The sequence below is a fragment of the Mus caroli genome, unplaced genomic scaffold (assembly GCF_978045245.1).
Source record: "Mus caroli unplaced genomic scaffold, Mus_caroli_1 scaffold_3, whole genome shotgun sequence".
Taxonomy (NCBI): Eukaryota; Metazoa; Chordata; class Mammalia; order Rodentia; family Muridae; genus Mus; species Mus caroli.
The window spans coordinates 78258251-78277897 of NW_028227258.1; the positions used below are offsets into that span (position 1 = coordinate 78258251).

The 19647-nt window shown below is 44.5% G+C and overlaps 2 protein-coding genes across 3 annotated transcripts in view; one reads left to right on the top strand and one right to left on the bottom strand.

Moving 5' to 3' along the window:
- Positions 1 to 1102: 1102 nt before the first annotated feature.
- Positions 1103 to 6528, top strand: Tlr2 (toll like receptor 2). 2 transcript variants are annotated; one of them, XM_029474778.2, is made up of 3 exons: positions 1103 to 1256; positions 1639 to 1851; positions 4017 to 6528. In XM_029474778.2, exon 3 carries the CDS (start codon positions 4032 to 4034, stop codon positions 6384 to 6386), a length of 2355 nt encoding a protein of 784 aa, XP_029330638.1. In that variant the 5' UTR covers positions 1103 to 1256; positions 1639 to 1851; positions 4017 to 4031; the 3' UTR covers positions 6387 to 6528. The 2 variants fall into 2 exon arrangements, with proteins under 2 accessions (XP_029330638.1, XP_021014121.1); XM_021158462.2 differs by having other exon boundaries at positions 1104 to 1256; positions 1639 to 1886.
- A 3362-nt stretch (positions 6529 to 9890) lies between these two features.
- Positions 9891 to 19647, bottom strand: part of Rnf175 (ring finger protein 175) — a 35503-nt gene continuing 25746 nt past the window's right edge. Inside the window, 3 exon segments of the mRNA XM_085836065.1 lie at positions 9891 to 10011; positions 12192 to 12293; positions 18931 to 19064. Of these exon segments, the coding sequence (XP_085692191.1) occupies positions 9891 to 10011; positions 12192 to 12293; positions 18931 to 19064 (357 nt within the window).

A 19647-nucleotide genomic window follows, 5' to 3' on the forward strand; every position in this document is an offset into this window, starting at 1 on the left:
GAAAGTGGGGGTGAGGTTGCTTGCTCTGCATCCAATCTCACCTTGCCGAGGTCAAGTGGGATCACAGGCACCAGAGGCAGGTGATTAACTTGTTTTAAAGTAGGGGGTTTCCCCTTACACCTGGAATATGGAGCCACATCTCCATCATGAAGCAAACCAATCTACACTGTTTTCAGAATCACTTTGAGAGGCAGCTATGGGATAGAGAAAGGGAAGCACTTAGCTTCAAGGCCATAGATAGAAGTGAGGGCCCCGGATCTTCCCCATGCTTTGAAGGAGGGCTGTTCTGGGGGCCATGGAAAGAGAAAAATATCTGTGCCATCCTTATCCGTTCATATCCTGAGCACAATGCTGCCATGGAGGCTGGTAGACTCTGTTATCGGATGCTGAGCAGAAATGGATCCCAGAGACATAAGGGCAGGGGAGGACAAAGTGTTGAAAAGGAGGAGAAAGAGAAAATATTCCTGAGCCCAAATTGCAACCTGTGAGGATGGAGAGATAGCAAAAGAGTTCAAAAGATGCGTTTGAGGGAGAAGTGAGATTTTGAGATTAGAGTAGTTAGTTAGAACCTGGGTCATGGCAGCCCTGGCTGTCTAGCCAATCCTTCTGGGCCTCAATCGGGTATTTAAATAATTATCAGTAGACAGCAGAAATATAGCTATTCAGTGTAGCCACATCAGGAAGACAACTAACTAATGAGGGTGTACGATGCCCCCATCCTAAGTTCAGGATCCTGTCACCACAGGTTTAGATTTAGATAATACAGAAAATATCCATAAGTAGGCAGTTTTGGTCAAGGTGTGCTACCCCCCAGTCATTCAGCCATCATTGTCCAGGCCTCCAGTGTTTTCCTCATGGTGAACTGATAAAAACTCCCTGTGACTGGTACAGGGCTGTAATTTTTAACTGGAACATTCCAATAATCAAAGAGAGAGTGTGTCTCTTCAACTCAGCCAAAAGTCGAGCTGGGAGGCAGCTTTCTCTTTTGGACACTTGGGGAATTCCCACACGGAGCCTCTGGACTCTCAGTTCTGTTTTGCCTGCCCTGTGGCTCCTGCCAGCACTGATGCCAGGCTCCGCTCCCCTTGCAGACCCCTGTGGGCGGCGCCTGCCGCACCGGGGGCGGTGCTGGCGACCGGGAAGTTCGGGCCCTGGCCTGGGGACATCCCCTTCCCTCACTTCCCGGTCTTCAGTCTTCCTAGGCTGGTGCCCAGATGGCTAGTGGGCACGGGGAGCGGCGGCTGGAGGACTCCTAGGTAGGTGGGTCGTTCCTGCTGCCGGGTTGCTGCACCCCTCCCCGGGCAGGGTCGAATCGACCGGGCGGCCGCTGTGCTGTGTGGGGACCTGGTTTCCAAAGTGAAGCACCTGCGCCCCCAGCCGGGCCGGTCAGCTTTGGGGCCAGATGTTTGTTTCCTGCTGTGATCCCTGCAGGAAGAGGGACACCCAGGGAAGAGGGGGGCACCGGAGAGCTGCAGCCACTGTCCCAGAGCCCGCGGCTGTGTGACCTGCGTCTTTACAGCCTTTCTGGCCCTGGGGTCACAGAAGGGAGTGTCTGTAGTTTCTCTGAACCCTGGGAAGCTAGGGTGAACGGTGGCGCTGTCCCAACTTACATCCAGTCCATCCCTCTCTTGTCCCCAGGCTCCGGGCAGGCGGTCACTGGCAGGAGATGTGTCCACAATCATAGTTTCGGAAGGTGAAGGTTGGACGGCAGTCTCTGCGACCTAAAAGTGGAAAAGATGTCGTTCAAGGAGGTGCAGACTGTTTCCTTCTGACCAGGATCTTGTTTCTGAGCGTAGGGGCTTCACTTCTCTGCTTTTCATTTACCTCTGGAGCATCCGAATTGCATCACAGGTCAGAAGACAACTTACCGAAACCTCAGACAAAGAGTGAGTGGAGTCTTTTAAGAAGGATCTTATGACTTCTTCAGTTCTATAAATCTTGTGTTTACATCTTAGATGTGAGGAAAAGGCTTTTCTAGTTTCAAAAAGGAGAAATAATATTTCAGGTGTAAAACGCTCAGATTGCCTGGATGCTTTTGGTCTGACAGAAAGTTCTTCAGCAAAGAGCAAATGGTAGGTAAGGTGGCTGGACTTAGACGGAGAGACCCTTTTCCTCCCCAAAAGGGAAATATTATGAGTACTGGAAAATATCTTATTTCATTACATTCGAAGGTTTTTTTTTCCTGTTCTAAGCAAAGAAGATTTGCACCTTAAACCTTTAATTAGTGAATACAAAAACTTCCAGACATTGACAGTATGTTTTGGAAATTTCTAAGCTACCAGGTTTTTGTTTGTTTGTTTGTTTGTTCTAAATTTATAAGTTAACATTTAACGGGATAAGTGCCCAATGAAAAATCACCCTCCCATTTAAAGAAGTGAAGCTTAAGGGAGGACACTTAACATAGGGAAAAAATTCATAACGTTCATAATGCAACGATTGGAAGCCTCCACATATTAATTATATTAAATAGAAGGTACTCCACTTAAATGATCAAGTTAGTAGTGTCAAGAAAGAGTTAACAACTACAACCTACAATCCTCGGCTGGCTTATCTTTTTTGAGATGGTCTCAGGCCTTATGGGCTGAGACCGCAACTCATCGTGTGATTGTGGATGTCTTTGAACTACTGACTTCCTGTCTCCACCTGCCAGAGTCGGAGGTGTCCACCACTGTGCCCTGTTTATTTAGTCCTGGGGGTCAAACACATTAGCATACTAGCAAAGTGCTACAGACAAGCTGCATCCCAGGCCCATTGCCTGCTGTGTCTGAGATAGATTCCTTAGGGGCACTAAAGGGGAAAATGTACAACCAGCTATCGAGAGAAAGCTGTGGGAGGGAGGTGGATCTGCAGTAAGGAGCACTTGCTGCTCTCTCAGAGGACCTGGGCTCAGTTCCCAACACCCACATGGTTATAGGGGCTCTCATGTCTTCATTTGGTCCAGAGGGCACTGTACACACACGGTGCACATGTGCACATTCAGGCAAAACACTCACAGACTCATACCTATACCATAAAGTGGCACTTGCCACCAGGCCTGATGACCGGAGCTCAATCCCCAGAACCCACATGGTGGAAAGAGAGAACTGGCTTCCTCAAATTGTCCTCTGACTTCCACGTTTGGGTAGTAGTGCACGTATGCCATCCCCCAGCCATTACAGAAGCATAAAATGTATTTTGGGAAATTGTTGCGTTACTTCACTGAGCAAAGATGACCACAGTATGTGTGGTTGCATGGAACAGCTACAGGGTATAGGGCCCAGAAGGTGCCCTGGGAGACGAGCCTTGGATTCTCCCAGGAAAGCATACTGGGGAAGTGAGGCAAACTATCTTATTTCCTTTTCATTCATCTAAGTAGCCAATCCGGGATTGGACACAGCTTTCTGAGAACTTAACTCAGCAGAATGAGAAGGTTCTGGGGGCCTGAATGTCTCCCTCAACTGGGCAGACTATTGACGCCTCTCTGCCTAGGGCTCTAGACATTCCTTTTGTCTGGTAGTAGTAGGAGCAAGGCAGAGTGAGTGGGCATGAGAGTAGACTGTTTCCGTGCCCAGTGAGAGATCATGGACCAAGGGAGCAATGAGTTGAGTAAGAGACATCCTTGGTGAGCGTTAAAGACAGGAGCCCGCCACCAGAGAGCCATAGGCCACATCTAGTTCATTTCTTTAACTACTGACTTGTTCATTCTCATCCATCTGTTTATGTTCAACCCACATTTATTGAGTCCTGTGTTGTTGTTGTTGTTGTTTTTGCCTCCCAGATGATTGTTTTTGCATTTCTTCATCTGCTAGTGCTACTGTATATAACAAAATTAATTTTTAATTTTCATTCATGTATTGTGTTTGCCTGTAACTTATTCCTTGCATGAGAGAGAGAGAGAGAGACAGAGAGACAGAGACAGAGACAGAGACAGAGGCACAGAGACAGAGACAGAGAGACACAGAGAGAATGTGAATAAGCGTGATAATAATGATATGCCCTCAGACACACTCACTCACATGAGCTTCGTTTGTTTTAAGGTCAAATCTCAGAGGATGCTACGAGCTCTTTGGCTCTTCTGGATCTTGGTGGCCATAATAGTCCTCTTCAGCAAAGGGTGCTCTGCTCAGGAGTCTCTGTCATGTGATGCTTCTGGGGAGTGTGATGGCCGCTCCAGGTCTTTCACCTCTATTCCCTCCGGACTCACAGCAGCCATGAAGAGCCTTGACCTGTCTTTCAACAAGATCACCTACATTGGCCATGGTGACCTCCGAGCGTGTGTGAACCTCCAGGTTCTGAGGTTGAAGTCCAGCAGAATCAACACAATAGAGGGAGATGCCTTTTATTCTCTGGGCAGTCTTGAACATTTGGATTTGTCTGATAATCACCTATCTAGTTTATCTTCTTCCTGGTTCAGGCCCCTTTCCTCTTTGAAATACTTAGACTTAATGGGAAATCCTTACCAGACACTGGGGGTAACAGCTCTCTTTCCCAATCTCACAAATTTACAAACCCTCAGGGTAGGACATGTAAAGACTTTCAGTGAGATAAGGAGAATAGATTTTGCTGGGCTGACTTCTCTCAATGAACTTGAAATTAAGGCATTAAATCTCCGGAATTATCAGTCCCAAAGTCTAAAGTCGATCCGAGACATCCATCACCTGACTCTTCATTTAAGTGAGTCTGCTTTCCTGCTGGAGATTTTTGCAGATATTCTGAGTTCTGTGAGATATTTAGAACTAAGAGATACTAATTTGGCCAGGTTCCAATTTTCAGCACTGCCCGTAGGTGAAATCAGTTCGCCGATGAGGAAGCTGGCATTCCAAAACTCGGTTCTCACGGATGAAAGCTTTAACGAACTCCTGAAGCTGTTGCGTTACATCTTGGAACTGTCGGAGGTAGAGTTTGACGACTGTACCCTCAATGGGCTCGGCGATTTCAACCCCTCGGAGTCAGACTTAGTGAGAGAGCTAGGTAAAGTAGAAACAGTCACAATCCGGAGGTTGCACATCCCCCAGTTCTATTTGTTTTATGACCTGAGTACTGTCTATTCCCTCCTGGAGAAGGTGAAGCGAATCACAGTAGAGAACAGCAAGGTCTTCCTGGTTCCCTGCTCGTTCTCGCAGCATTTAAAATCATTAGAATTCTTAGACCTCAGCGAAAATCTGATGGTTGAAGAATATTTGAAGAACTCAGCCTGTAATGGAGCCTGGCCTTCTCTACAAACCTTAGTTTTGAGCCAGAATCATTTGAGATCAATGCAAAAAACAGGAGAGATTTTGCTGACTCTGAAAAACCTGACTGCCCTTGACATCAGCAGGAACACTTTTCATCCTATGCCTGACAGCTGTCAGTGGCCAGAAAAGATGCGCTTCCTGAATTTGTCCAGTACAGGGATCTGGGTGGTAAAAACGTGCATTCCTCAGACGCTGGAGGTGTTGGATGTTAGTAACAACAATCTTGATTCATTTTCTTTGTTCTTGCCTCGGCTGCAAGAGCTCTATATTTCCAGAAATAAGCTGAAAACGCTCCCAGATGCTTCATTGTTCCCTGTGTTGCTGGTCATGAAAATCAGAGAGAATGCAGTAAGTACTTTCTCTAAAGACCAACTTGGTTCTTTTCCCAAACTGGAGACTCTGGAAGCAGGCGACAACCACTTCATCTGCTCCTGCGAACTCCTATCCTTCACTATGGACACGCCAGCTCTGGCTCAAGTCCTGGTTGACTGGCCAGACAGCTACAAGTGTGACTCTCCGCCTCGCCTGCACGGCCACAGGCTTCAGGATGCCCGGCCCTCCGTCTTGGAGTGTCACCAGGCTGCACTGGTGTCTGGAGTCTGCTGTGCCCTTCTCCTGTTGATCCTGCTCGTAGGTGCCCTGTGCCACCATTTCCACGGACTGTGGTACCTGAGAATGATGTGGGCGTGGCTCCAGGCCAAGAGGAAGCCCAAGAAAGCTCCCTGCAGGGACGTTTGCTATGATGCCTTTGTTTCCTACAGTGAGCAGGATTCCTATTGGGTGGAGAACCTCATGGTCCAGCAGCTGGAGAACTCTGACCCGCCCTTTAAGCTGTGTCTCCACAAGCGGGACTTTGTTCCGGGCAAATGGATCATTGACAACATCATCGATTCCATCGAAAAGAGCCACAAAACTGTGTTTGTGCTTTCTGAGAACTTCGTACGGAGCGAGTGGTGCAAGTACGAACTGGACTTCTCCCACTTCAGGCTCTTTGACGAGAACAATGACGCGGCCATCCTTGTTTTGCTGGAGCCCATTGAGAAGAAAGCCATTCCCCAGCGCTTCTGCAAACTGCGCAAGATAATGAACACCAAGACCTACCTGGAGTGGCCCTTGGATGAAGGCCAGCAGGAAGTGTTTTGGGTAAATCTGAGAACTGCAATAAAGTCCTAGATTCTCCACCCAGTTCCTGACTTCCTTAACTAAGGTCTTTGTGACACAAACTGTAACAAAGTTTATAAGTAACATAGAATTGTATTATTGAGGATATTAACTATGAGTTTTGTCTTGAATACTGTTATATAAATATGTGACATCAGGAGACCGGTTTCTCTGTTTTTCTTTATCTCTTTCCTGTATTGATATCTGAATAACCTGTTCACTTAGAACATCTGGAGACAGCACATTTAGACTGACGGTTTAGTGCCTGTATCCAGTCTGAAAAAGAAAATGTGAGCAAAAGATTTTTAAAATAATTATATGCTCAGAGGCTTCTTATGATTCAAAATAACTCCATATGTGGTAGATTCCACTGCCTTGAACGTTTATAAGTAAGGTTTGATCATGTATCACATTTTAACGGAATATTCTTTACTAAGGGTTCTTCACTGATTCTCGGCAACTTTCTTCTTGTGCTGGGAACCACAAGCACAAGGAAATGAACCTCCTTGACCCCTTTCAAATTCTTGGCCAGAGCTGGGTTTATGTGGTTAATTGGGTTTTGGAGTCAGAGATACTTAGGTAAACAGATGTGTGATTTTGAGCAAGTCACTTGGCCTAACCCAAAACTTTTTCCCATCCTTAAAAATGGGCAGCAAGGTCTGTGCATGCTGGATTATGCACAGGGCTTGAGCTGAGGTAGAAGAAAACCATACTTCCTGGTTGCCATTGTGGCCAGAAGGATTATGGAGGCAAGGCTATCAGACTTATCCAAAAGGGACCTAGGGGTACTGTGACGTTAGATAGTTGTAGATAGTTGCTACTGATGTTACTGTTTTATAGGAAATTATTTATTTTTATAGGACTGTTCATATGTAGATATGTTCCTATTATGTACACTAGCAGAGAGATTAGAGACCCTGTTCATAGAAAAATGACCTTAAGGAAGAAGTTCACTAGTGTGTAATGAGCTTTAGTGTGGGAAATTATACAATGTTTCTTTCTTTCACAAGCTCCCAGGAGAGAACTGGGCAGAAAACATAGGCCAGCCTGTGAAATAAGTGAACATATTCAGATTATTGTTATCCTTGAGGAGAAACCACAGAAATCCATCACAGCAATAAATGTACTTCCTACTATCCCACTTCACACAGGCGTCTCCACATCACCAAATGACCCAGAAAGGCCAAACAAAAACTCGTTTCTCTCTCTATAACTATATATTTAGCCAGAGAAGTGTTGACTTGATCCATTATCAATTTTAAATAATTTAAACCACAATAGAAATGGCTTCATTGTTTGGTAAGTTTAAAATGACCTTTAATCTTCATTATTCATAGAAATGAAAACTACTTTCAGCGAAGTGGCCGGATGCAAAATTACACACACACACACACACACACACACACACACACACACACACACACACACCAATAACCTCCTATAACCAGTAGTAGACACACTCAATTTCTTTCTTCAATGTCTTAACCATTTTCATTGTAGAGGTGTTTTCAGTTGTCAGTGAAATTTAATGCCCACCTCTAGGGGGTTCTTTTAGGCTACTGTCAATGGTGACATTGTTTGCCTGGCTGAAGAAGACACTAAGGTCTGCTCTGCTCATAGATGCAAAGTATTTCATTATGAAAGTGGCATTTCTATCAAAAGCAGACGACAGAGCCATTGTGACACCAATGAAAGCTCATATATTGTTCTTCATAAAATTAGGAAAAAAGTCTCCACAATTCATTTGGAAGGAAAAAAAAAAAAAAACCCCTACATGATGAAAGTCATCCTAAGCGAAAGGAACGCTGCTAGAAGTGTCACCATAGCTGATTTCAAACTATACTGGAGAGCCATAATAATAAAATTAGCATAGTAGCAGCACCAAAATAGACATGTGTGCCAGTGGGATAAAGTAGAGATTCCAGCTATAATACAGACAGGACAAAAGGCTGAATCTTCAGCAAAAGATGCTAGGAAAACTGTGTATCTATACACAGAAGAATATAGCTGCACTTTATCTTCCAGTCTGTACAAAAATCAACTCTAAATAGAGCAAGTACCTCAATATAAAAATCTCTGAAACTGATAAAGGAAATGGTACCAAGAAGTGGGTTCTTTGCATTGATATTTTTACCTTTTGTAGGCCTTTGAAACTAGTTTGTGGGAATAATGTGGAAGAAATTGGAACTATAGGTGCAACAAGTCCTTGCTTGCTATACTCAGAGATTACTGGCCATTCCACTAGGCTTTTGAAATACCAGAATGGCAATAGAAATGCAGACAGTACTATCGGTTATTTTTTTATTGCTGGGATAAAACACTATGACCAAGGCATCTTTGAGAAGGAAGGGTTTATTTGGGCTTGTGGCTCCAAAGAATAAGAGTGTATCACCATTATGACGGGGCAGAATGGCAGCAGGCAGGAATGGCTACTAAAGCAACAAGCTGAGAGCTCATATCTTGAACTACAAGTGTGAAGTAGAGAGAATAAACTTGGAGTAATACAAGTCTTTAAACTCTTAAAGCTGATTCCAGTGGCTGACTTCCTCTAACACTGCCACACTTTCTAGGCCTCCCAATCAATGGCATCAATAGTGAACCAAGCACTTAAACACTGAGCCTATGGAAAGCATTCTCATTCAAAGTACTATCAGAGTCCAGCTTGGACCAGTTCATTCCAACTGGTCTTATGTATTCTGTTGGCTAAGTTCTTGTTGCCACATGGACTTACTTCTGCAACAAATATTTCTGAATGGTTCCTCTTGCTGGGCACTGCTTTAAGTTCTGCTGTAGGAGATGCAACAGATGAAACTTGGCTTTGTGGAGTGGAAGACAAACAGAAGCATTTGATTTTAGCTACTGGTGCATTCTCCAAAGGAGGCACCATTAGGTACCAAGATGGAATTGTGCTGCTGCCCATCCGTGTGTGCACATATGGGCAGGTGTTTGTGAACCGAGAAGTGATTATTTCTCCTTTATTTTGGCCCTTAGGTGGCATGAATTTGGCAGTACTTGGGGTCTCAGAAAAGCCACAGCCCTGCTGGTAGAGCTTTGAGGGTAGATATGTGTGTATAGAGAGGCTTCACAATATCGGAGCTGTTGCATGCTAGAAAATATGAAGGATAGAAAAGACAAACTCCTTAAGCTGCTGAGTACTTAACATCACTACAGACTTTCAGATGATGTTGAACTGATGGTCATCACTGTGTATGTGACACATGCTACAAGTCTCTGAAACAGTGGGCATAACACCCATGGAGGGAAGAGATGTAGCAAGTGTGCTTCCTGCATGGGTGAGAGGATATTACCGGAGAGATGAAAAAGCATGTGTGCTTATTCCATTGCTCAGCTTTTAATTCTTTCCACAGAGATAAATCATGTTAAGTGTGACATCAGACTTTGTTTCCTGACCTCTTTGGATCATCTCCACCGTCCAAACAGAATGCCAATATTGAAAGCAGCAGCAGGGATTTAAAAATATCCCCAGAATGCAATGCAGTGTGGAAGTCTGTGATGCTATTCCGGCTTCAGGAAATAGTTAATGCCTTGAACTTGTCTAATCACCACAGGCTGCCAGGCCACCAAGTAACGGAGCCAATCCAAGATCTTTGCATATAGCATGTGTGTGCATTCCCAGCTGAGGCTTAGTTAAGGGGTTGTTCTCTATAGAGCAAAGCAGAAGAAACACCCATTAATATCACTTATAAATATGATTAACAATGTCTCAAAGGGGCAATTACTCCTGTAAATTCAATATGCTCTACTAAAAGAGCTTAGTATGCTAGGCCCCCTGACGGGTGTGGTCCCAGCCACAAGAGAGACTGAGGCAGGAGACATGCGTGAGCATGCGGGTTTGCAGCCGGTCTGGGCAATACTTTGAGAGGCTGCTTCTTGAAAAAGAAACAAAAATAAGTAAATATATAAATAAACATCCACAGTATCTGCATCATTCTGGTTACTGTTATTTACATTACATTCAATTTCTGAAAGAAAGTTGAGATGAAGGCCAAACAGTGATATAAGGGTACGGGAGATACTGCAAAAAGGAAAAAGAGAAGTCTGTGGAAAACCAAGCAACACAGGTGCAAAAACCTGAGCTCCACATTCCCAGCCGTGGACACAGCAGAGAAGATTGGGGACAGTGCAAGAGTAGCATTAGTTCGTTCTATATATTAGTTCACATATCTTTTGTTTTCTCTGTAATCACGAATAAATTGTACCAAGAGAGCTTAAGTGATGTGCAGTATCACTGATAGCAACATTACAAATGAAGGCTGGCTTTTTATCGCAGGCTTGCCTTACATGAACCTCAGTAAACGGAGTGTATGTTACATCCTGTGGTTTGTTCTCTCTAGGAATACAAAGAAGCACGATCCCTCTTTGTTATTTAAAGTACAGTTTAAAGTGGTAACTGGCTTTGTGACAGGCGGACTCACCACAGTGTTGTAAGTTATTAACTGAAAGCTCTTGAGCCCTGTCAATTCACACTAGAAGGGAACTTCAGGAGGAACAGTAGATGAAGAAGGAGAGGAGATAGCTTGCACACAGTGGACTTGTGGCTTCAGGCTGGGCTAAGCCTGTGGGTGGGGCAGGGAGTCGCACAGGTGGCCTCAACCACAGCCGGGCCTTAAGACCCAAAGACACACCGATGGGGCTCTTCTTGTGTCCTAGCTGAACGAGTCCAGGTCTGTAGTAGTTAGCGATGGCGCACTATCAAGAGTTACCATATAGCCTCGTGCTATGGGTTGCTGAGGAACAGAGGAGGAAGAGTGAGGACCTTGCCTCCTCAGCACTGTGGAGCCTCTGACTGAGCACGTACAGGACAGCCTTCATGAGAAGACAAGGCTGATACCACCTTCGCAGGGCCCTTCTGTTTAAGAGGTGACATGCTCGAGTCCCTTTGATCCTTAGAACAGATGTATTACAGCCTTGGGACAGAGATGTGGGGGACTGTGTCTTTCTAGTTAATTCTGGTTGAGGGCTGTTACCTTCTTGTGGTCTTAATGGGACTTGCATTTATTCTCCCGGGCATCCTGTATTAGTTTCTGGGACGGCAGAGATGACTCTGTGGTTAAGAGCACTGGCTGCTCTTCCCCGAGGATCCCAGCATTCACATGGTGATTACAACTACTTGTAACTCCAATTACAAGACACCCAGTGCTTCCTTTCTGGCCTCTGACGGCACCAGGTGCACATGCAGGCAAAACACTGAAACACAAGCTTTTCTTTCTTCTTGAAAGTCCTAATTGTTGCTATCAACTTCCTGAGTCTATGGGTCTTTGTGTCCTTCCAATATCATTATTGCCAGGATTTAGCCTAAAAAGTGAGGAAGCATAGGAAGAAATTTAAAAACCTAAGATGTAGGAAAAGAAGTCAAGTCATTTTGGGTAAAGATAAAATTTGTTCTGTGCCCAAGCACCCCTCTCCACACTAACTCACAGTTTTAGCTTTTAAAGTTTCAATTTTAATTTATTTATGATTTACCCACAAACCCACTCAACCTAATTATTTGCTCACCAATCCATTCATCATCTCCACTATTCTTTTTCATACTGTGCCAATTTATTTTAAAAATTGCCCCAACACATTTCCACTAAGTCTCTCAACAGGGAAAGTCTGAGCCATATCGGGTGCAATGATCTTGGGTATTTAATCTCCTAGCCAGAGTTGGAACACAGGCACAGAAAACTAAAGGAAAAGCCGTGTGGAAATAGGTTGTTAGGCAACAAAAGTTTTCTGCCACAGCCTTATGAAGATGATGGCAGTTCGTCCCTGGACATGCTTAAGCTACTGTTTTGTGCACGTCTAGAAGGATACTGGCTACTGATCATCTTCTTCAGATCTACCTTCTCTTTGCAGATAGGGCAAGTCTGCTTCTTCCTGACGATACGCCAGCCTCGGATGCAGAATTCATGAAAGCTGGGGTAGCTCGTTAGGGAAGTTCAGTAAAGAGCAATGCCCGGTGGTGATCGGGAAAGGACTGTTCTGTCTAGGAGCAGCAGGCCACTGTGACTCACTCTGAGTGCGCATATCCCCACTTTAGGGAGAGCAGGAGACAGGGAGGATGGAAAGGCGGCTGCAGCAGCTTTATGGCTCTGTTGGATTTACTTAACATCTTGGCCTTGTTTGTCCTTGTTCTCGCCTTACTTGACTATAGTAAAAATTAGATGAGGACTACAAGGATACTTTTGTATAGTATTTTGTATGCAAATGCATCTTTGCACTCCCCCGATGCCTGTATTTGTGTGTTCCCCACACACATGCTCTGCAATTCCCAATCTGTGCATTACTGGTTATCTTATATGAGTCCTACTGGTAGGCACTGGGGTTATGTGTGTTCTTAAGCTTAGAGTTGTTCTCACTCCTTCCCTCCCCTTGTCTCCCTCCTGACTGAATCCAGGGCCTCATGCGTGATAAACAGTACCACTAAATTACAAATATTTCTAATAACTTCTTAAATGATTTCCCCTTCAACTTTAAAAATTACAGATAAAGGACCATTATTTTAGTACAATATAAACACAACAAACATCTCATCCTCTAGCAAGTACAGATTCATTTATGCACAGCATCTGTAGAAAGTCTTCCCAGTGTCCTTCAGCAGGCATGAATCTCGCTTTCTGACAGGATCGGAGACAGATCTTAAGATACCATAACTTGCTGCATGCATGTCTGGTCTCTCATAGGTTACAGGTTACCACATGACCATGGGCTATTCACCTTTTTCCCCGTGCTAAGCAGGAATGTAGGAAATGTTTACCAAATGAGGGTTCAAATGGACCTTTCAAAACTAACCATTCTTGGAAATTAAGATTTCCATGAAAAAAAAATTCCATGTTTTCCAGGATTGTGGATTTGAAAAAATGGTTGATGGTAAGTACTGATTGATTTACAGTTATTGGTCGGAATGTGGTTTGGAGGCCAAGAGCATATTTATTTTTGGCCAGTCTGCTACCCATCTATGTTGACAGCAATGCTATAGAACATCTCTCCCTTAAAAAAAAACAAAACCCAGAGGACTGTGAAGGTGGAACCCTGGCAAGGCCACTGATCTAAATCCTCCAGACTAGCACTCCATGCAACTAAGAGTTTCCACTATTTTGTGCTTTGGAATCTTGGACATTTTTGTAATGTCCTTGGATTAGCACAAAGTGGTATGTTCTGAGAAGGGTTGTGAACTCACATACAGACTGCCTTTAAAAAGGCTGGCGTAGAGCCACACCTTCCAGACAGGTACAGAGTTCTGGGATCACGAGGCCAGCATCAAACATTCCCTCTTCTGAATTGTGCTCTTTCATCTTCAGCGTTTCTGTGCTGGAAGCTTGCACACTGGCAGAGCTGCTGCAGAGCGAGACTCAGATACTCTGACCTGGCTAATGTGACTCACATTTGCTCCCTCCTCACTAATATGACTCATGCTAAAATGGGCCATTAATAATACTCCCCGAAAAGCATACTTAAAGGTGACTACATTTTAGATTACACATGCACACGTGTATAGCAATCCCTAAGGGCTTTTAGAGGTGAAGAGAGAAAATATTTCCACTTGAAATTGGCAGAAGAGGCTCTGTTCCAACATTTGAAAAGTAAATCATACTTAAAGCTAGGGCCAGACTTGGAAAATTTCTACAGAGAATGATGGTTTCTTGGTGTGTGTGTGTGTGTGTGTGTCGCACAAAAGGAAAAAAAAAACACTGCAGAATTCCATATGGGATATCTTTGTGTTTCTTCCCTGAAGGTTTTAAGGCTTAAATGTTGAAGAAAGGTTTACATTACATTTGAGATGCATTTGGATCCGTTTCTGACTTTTAGCACTGCATCAGTGGAAAGTGTCCAGATTAAACAGGACTGCATCACCAGCCACGCATATCGAAGGCATTAGGCTTGATTGACTGGATTAGGTGGGCGGCAGTGGCAAAGGATAGCCGGTCCAAGCATCTCATCACACCAGGGCTTTGATCTGATCATGCATATGGGGACAGTGCTATACAAACAATGCTGTGATGTAAAGATGAGCAATGCTTTACTGTATACTTAGGAACAAATGAAAATATGGACTGCTGGCCAACCCAAAGACAATGTTGGGGTATCTACAACAACAGACTTGGACAACATGGGTTTCTTTGTTCAAGGTGTCCTAAGATAGCATTTTGTAGTTAGGGCTGCTCTCACAGAAACCTAGTTTATAGGTCCAGGCTTAGCCATTGTAGTCTGGATGGGAAATATCCTTCATGGGTTCATGTGCTCAAGTACTTGTTCCCAAGGAGGTGGTACCATATTGGAAGGCTGTAGAATCATGAAGGGGTGAGGCTTCGTGGCAGAAGGATGCCACTAGGGGTGGATCATTGAAGGTTACCATCTGTCTTTGGTTCCAGCCTTGCCCTCTGCATTATGGTCAGCCATGATAAACAGCACATACCACATGTTGCTGCCCCCATGCATACCCTGCCATGATGAACCCAAGCCCTCTGAAACTGTAAAACCAGCCTTGCTTCTCTCAAGTTATTTCTGTGAAGCAGCTTGCCTATAGTCACACAAAGGTAACCGATATGGATTCCTACCAGTCCAGACCCTGCAGCCAACAGAGAGCAGTTTGAGCAGGAACCCACAGGTAGACGAGCTGGGTGTTCTGAAAACAAGATGCCAAATGCTAGTCTCTCTCTCTCTCTCTCTCTCTCTCTCTCTCTCTCTCTCTCTCTCTCTCTCTCTCTCTCTCTCTCTCTCTGTTGGACTACCTTATGGCACCAGTCTTCTTAAAGGTCCCTGCCCAGAAGTCTTATAAGAGATCTTCTCTTCTCTTCTCTTCTCTTCTCTTCTCTTCTCTTCTCTTCTCTTCTCTTCTCTTCTCTTCTCTTCTCTTCTCTTCTCTTCTCTTCTCTTCTCTTCTCTTCTCTTCTCTTCTCTTCTCTTCTCCTCTCCTCTCCTCTCCTCTCCTCTCCTCTCCTCTCCTCTCCTCTCCTCTCCTCTCCTCTCCTCTCCTCTCCTCTCCTCTCCTCTCCTCTCCTCTCCTCTCCTCTCCTCTCCTCTCCTTTTCTCTTTTCTTTTAATTTATAGATTTTTTATTAAGTATTTTCTTTATTTACATTTCAAATGTTATCCCTTTTCCTGGATTCCCCTCCAAAACACCCCTATCCCATCTCCCTCCTCCTGCTCACCAACCTACCCTCTTCTGCTTCCTGGCCTTGGCATTCCCCTACACAGGGGCATAGAGCCTTCACAGGACTAAGGGCTTTCCCTCCCATTGATGACCTACAAGGTAATTCTCTGCTACATATGTGGCTGGAGCCATGGGTCCCGCCATGTGTACTCTTTGGTTGGTGATTTAGTTCCTGGGAGCTCTGGGCGGTACTGTTTGGTTCATATTATTGTTCCACCTATGGGGCTGTAAACCCCTTCAGCTCCTTGGGTACTTCCTTTAGTTCCTCCATTGGGGACCTTGTGCTCAGTCCAATGGTTGGCTGAGAACATCCACCTCTGTATTTGACAGGCACTGGCAGAGCCTCTCAGGAGACAGCTATATCAGGCTCCTGTCAGCAAGCTCTTGTTGGCATCCACAATAGTGTCTGGGTTTGGTGACTGTATATGGGATAGATCCCCAGGTGGGGCAGTCTCTGGGTGCTCTTTCCTTCAGTCTCTGCTTCACACTTTGTCTCTACAACTCCTCTCATGGGTATTTTGTTCTCCCTTCTAAGAAAGACCAAAGTATCCACACTTTGGTCTTCCTTCTTCTTGAGCTTCATGTGGTCTGTGAATTGTATCTTGGGTGTTCTGAGATTCTGGACTAATATCCACTTATCAGTGACTGTATACCATGTGTGTTCTTTTGTGATTGGGTTTCCTCACTCAGGATGATATTTTTCAAGTTCCATCCTTTTGCCTAAGAATTAAAAAATTCATTGTTTTTAATAGCCGGGTAGTACTCCATTGTGTTAATGTACCATATTTTCTGTATCCATTAATCTGTTGAGGGACATCTGGGTTCTTTCCAGATTCTGGCTATTATTAATAAGGCTGCTATGAACATAGTGGAACATGTGTCCTTATTTCATGTTGGAGCATTTTCTGGATATATGCCCAGGAGTGGTATTTCCGGGTCCTCAGGTAGTACTATGTCCAATTTTCTGAGGAACCACCAAGCTGATTTCCAGAGTGCTTGTACCAGTTGCAATCCCACCACCAATGGAGGAGTGTTCCTCTTTCTCCACATATTTGCCAACATCAGCTGTCACCTGAATTTTTGATCTTAGCCATTCTGTCTGGTGTGAGGTTGAATCTCAGGGTTGTCTTGATTTGCATCTGTTGAATTTGTTGAAAAAAAAAAGATTATTTTCTTACTTTTTCTAGAGTGTAGTTTCCCTCCTTGTGTTGGCATTTTCCATTTATTATCCTTTGTAGGGCTGGATTTGTGGAAAGATATTGTGTAAATTTAGTTTTGTCATGGAATATCTTGGTTTCTCCATCTATGGTAATTGAGAGTTTTGCTGGGTATAGCAGCCTGGGCTGTCATTTGTGTTCTCTTAGGGTCTGTATTACATCTGCCCAGGATCTTCTAGCTTTCATAGTCTCTGGTGAGAAGTCTGGATTAATTCTAATAGGCCTGCCTTTATATGTTACTTGACCTTTTTCCCTTACTGCCTTTAATTCTTGGTTTAGTGCATTTGGTGTTTTGATTATTATGTGACTGGAGGAATTTCTTTTCTGGTCCAATCTATTTGGAGTTCTGTAGGCTTCTTGTATATTCATGGGTATCTCTTTCTTTAGGTTAGGGAATATTTTTTCCTATAATTTTGTTGAAGATATTTACTGGCCCTTTAGGCTGGGAATCTTCACTCTCTTCTACACCTATTATTCTTAGGTTTGGTCTTCTCATTGTATCCTGGATTTCCTTGATATTTTGGGTTAGGAGCTTTTTGAATTTTGCATTTTCTTTGACTGTTGTGAAAATGTTTTCTGTGGTATCTTCTGCACCTGAGATTCTCCCTTCTGTCTCTTGTATTCTGTTGGTGATGCTTGCATCTATGACTCCTGGTCTTTTTCCTAGGTTTTCTATCTCCAGTGTTTTCTCCCTTTGTGATTTCTTTATTGTTTATATTTCGTTTTTAGATCCTGGATGGTTTTTTTCAGTTCCTTCACCTATTTGGTTGTATTTTCCTGTAATTCTTTAAGGGATTTTTGTGTTTCCTCTTTAAGATCTTCTACTTGTTTACCTGTGTTCTCTTGTATTTCTTTAAGGGAGTTATTTATGTCCTTCCTAAATTCCTCTATCATCATCATGAGATGTAACTTTAAATTAGAGTCTTGCTTTTCTGGTGTGTTGTGGTAGCCAGGGTGGGAGAACTGGGTTCTAATGATGCCAAGTAGTCTTGGTTTCTGTTGCTAATGTTCTTGTGCTTGCCTTTTGCCATCTGGTTATCTCTGGTGTTAGCTGGTCTTGCTGTCTCTGACTTTGGCTTATCCCTCCTGCAAGCTAGTGTGTCAGTACTCCTGGGAGACCAGTTCTCTCCAGGATGAATGTGGGTATGGAGAGCTGTAGCACAGGGTCAACTCTGGGGTGCAGAGAGAGTCCAGAAAGATCCTGTCCCTAGCTGATCCTTGGTTCCTGTGTCCTGATGGCTCTGTGAGGGTCCCTTTTGGGCCAGGAATTTGAAGAGAAGTGGAGGTCTTGCTCACAGGTGTGTAGGCACGTCTGGGAGACCAGCTCTCTCCTGGAGGTATTTGTGTATGTAGCTCTATGGCACAGGATCAGCTCTGGGCACAGACAGAGACTGGAAGACTCTTGTCCCAGGCAGCCCCTCCATTCTTGTGTCCTGAGGGTTCCGGGCAGGTTCCTTTGAGCAGCAGTGGTGGTCCTACCTGCACTCACAGGCCTGTCTGTACTCCTGGGAGTCTCCCTCCCTCCCAGCGCTATTTGGGTATGGAGCACTGTGGCAGAGGATCTAGTACAGGCAGAGACAGAAACCGGAAGGCCGAGCTTTGGTTTTCTTCTTCCCCTTTCTGTTGCTACATGTGAGCTCCTTATACATTATTTCCAGTCAAAGTGGAGTTTGAATGTGTTGTTCTACCAAGATTTAAACATCAGGCTCTATAGGAACAGTCTTGGGTTCTCCCCCACACCTGATACACTCCACAGGGTTTTGTGATGCTGGCCTCCTGCATGTTAAACATGTACCCTGGCATCCAGTGATACCCCAAATTATGCATGGCTCTTTTCACTCTCAGCCTACTTCTGCCTCTGTTTTTCTTTTTCTTCACATGCTCACTCATGGCTTCTACCTGCTTCTCCAGGCAGCACCCTACTCAAATGACCAGCTTTCCTGCCCATGTGAGATGAAGAGCCTTCCTTTAAAAGGAAATTAATATAAAGGAGAAGGCTCATCTTAATCACCCGTTCACTATTCAGCATGTGGATCATCAGAAAGCCTCAAGAAAAGATAGGGTCAGAGGACAAAGGTTTGAAGGTGGGAGCTATGCAAGGCAGAGGAAACAGAGATGGAAGGAGAGGTTGGGAAGCCAAAAGCTCCAGGAAATCCAAGAAAGGGTTCCGTAGAAAGGATGCATGTGGCTACATGACAACTGGTAAGTGTTTTCAATGAGCCCTTCTTCGTCAAGTGCCACAAGGATCTTCTGCCTGCAAATCTCACAGATGTCGCCAGACAGGCTCTTGGTGGGGATCCCATTGACACTGAAGAACTACCAGGAAGGAAAAAGAACAGCATTGGTGAGGATAGACCCTGCCATCGAGTGCACACAGGACAGCCAATGAAGATACAGAATCAGACAGTTGTTGGCGGCACCTGTGGTCTTCATTGCTTCTGAACTGTGATCGTTTGTTTATGCTTTGCTCAGGGAGTGGCACTATTAGCAGGTGTGACCCTGTTGGAGTAGGTGTGGCCTTGTTGGAGTAGGTGTGTTACTGTAGGCATGGGTTTTACCCTTATCCTAGCTGCCTGGAAGCCAGTCTTCCACTAGCAACCTTCAGATGAAGATGAGGAACTCTCAGCTCTGCCTGCACCATACCTGCCTAGATGCTGCCATGCTCCCACCTTGATGATAATGGACTGAACCTCTGAATTTGTAAGCCAGCCTCAAATATATGTTGTCCTTTGTAAGACTTGCCTTGGTCATGGTATCTGTTCACAGCAGTAAACCCTAACTAAAACAGAACTGAACTAGTATCTGAGATGCCTTTTCCTGTAAGGACAATGTTCAGAGGGACTGATCATTCCTGGTAGGGCCCATTAGCACCAACAAACCTGGTGCACTTAGCTATAGC

What these genes read in the sequence shown, in the direction of transcription:
- Tlr2 (XM_029474778.2), top strand. Translation starts at nt 4,032, where the DNA reads ATGCTACGAGCTCTTTGGCTCTTCTGGATCTTGGTGGCCATAATAGTC.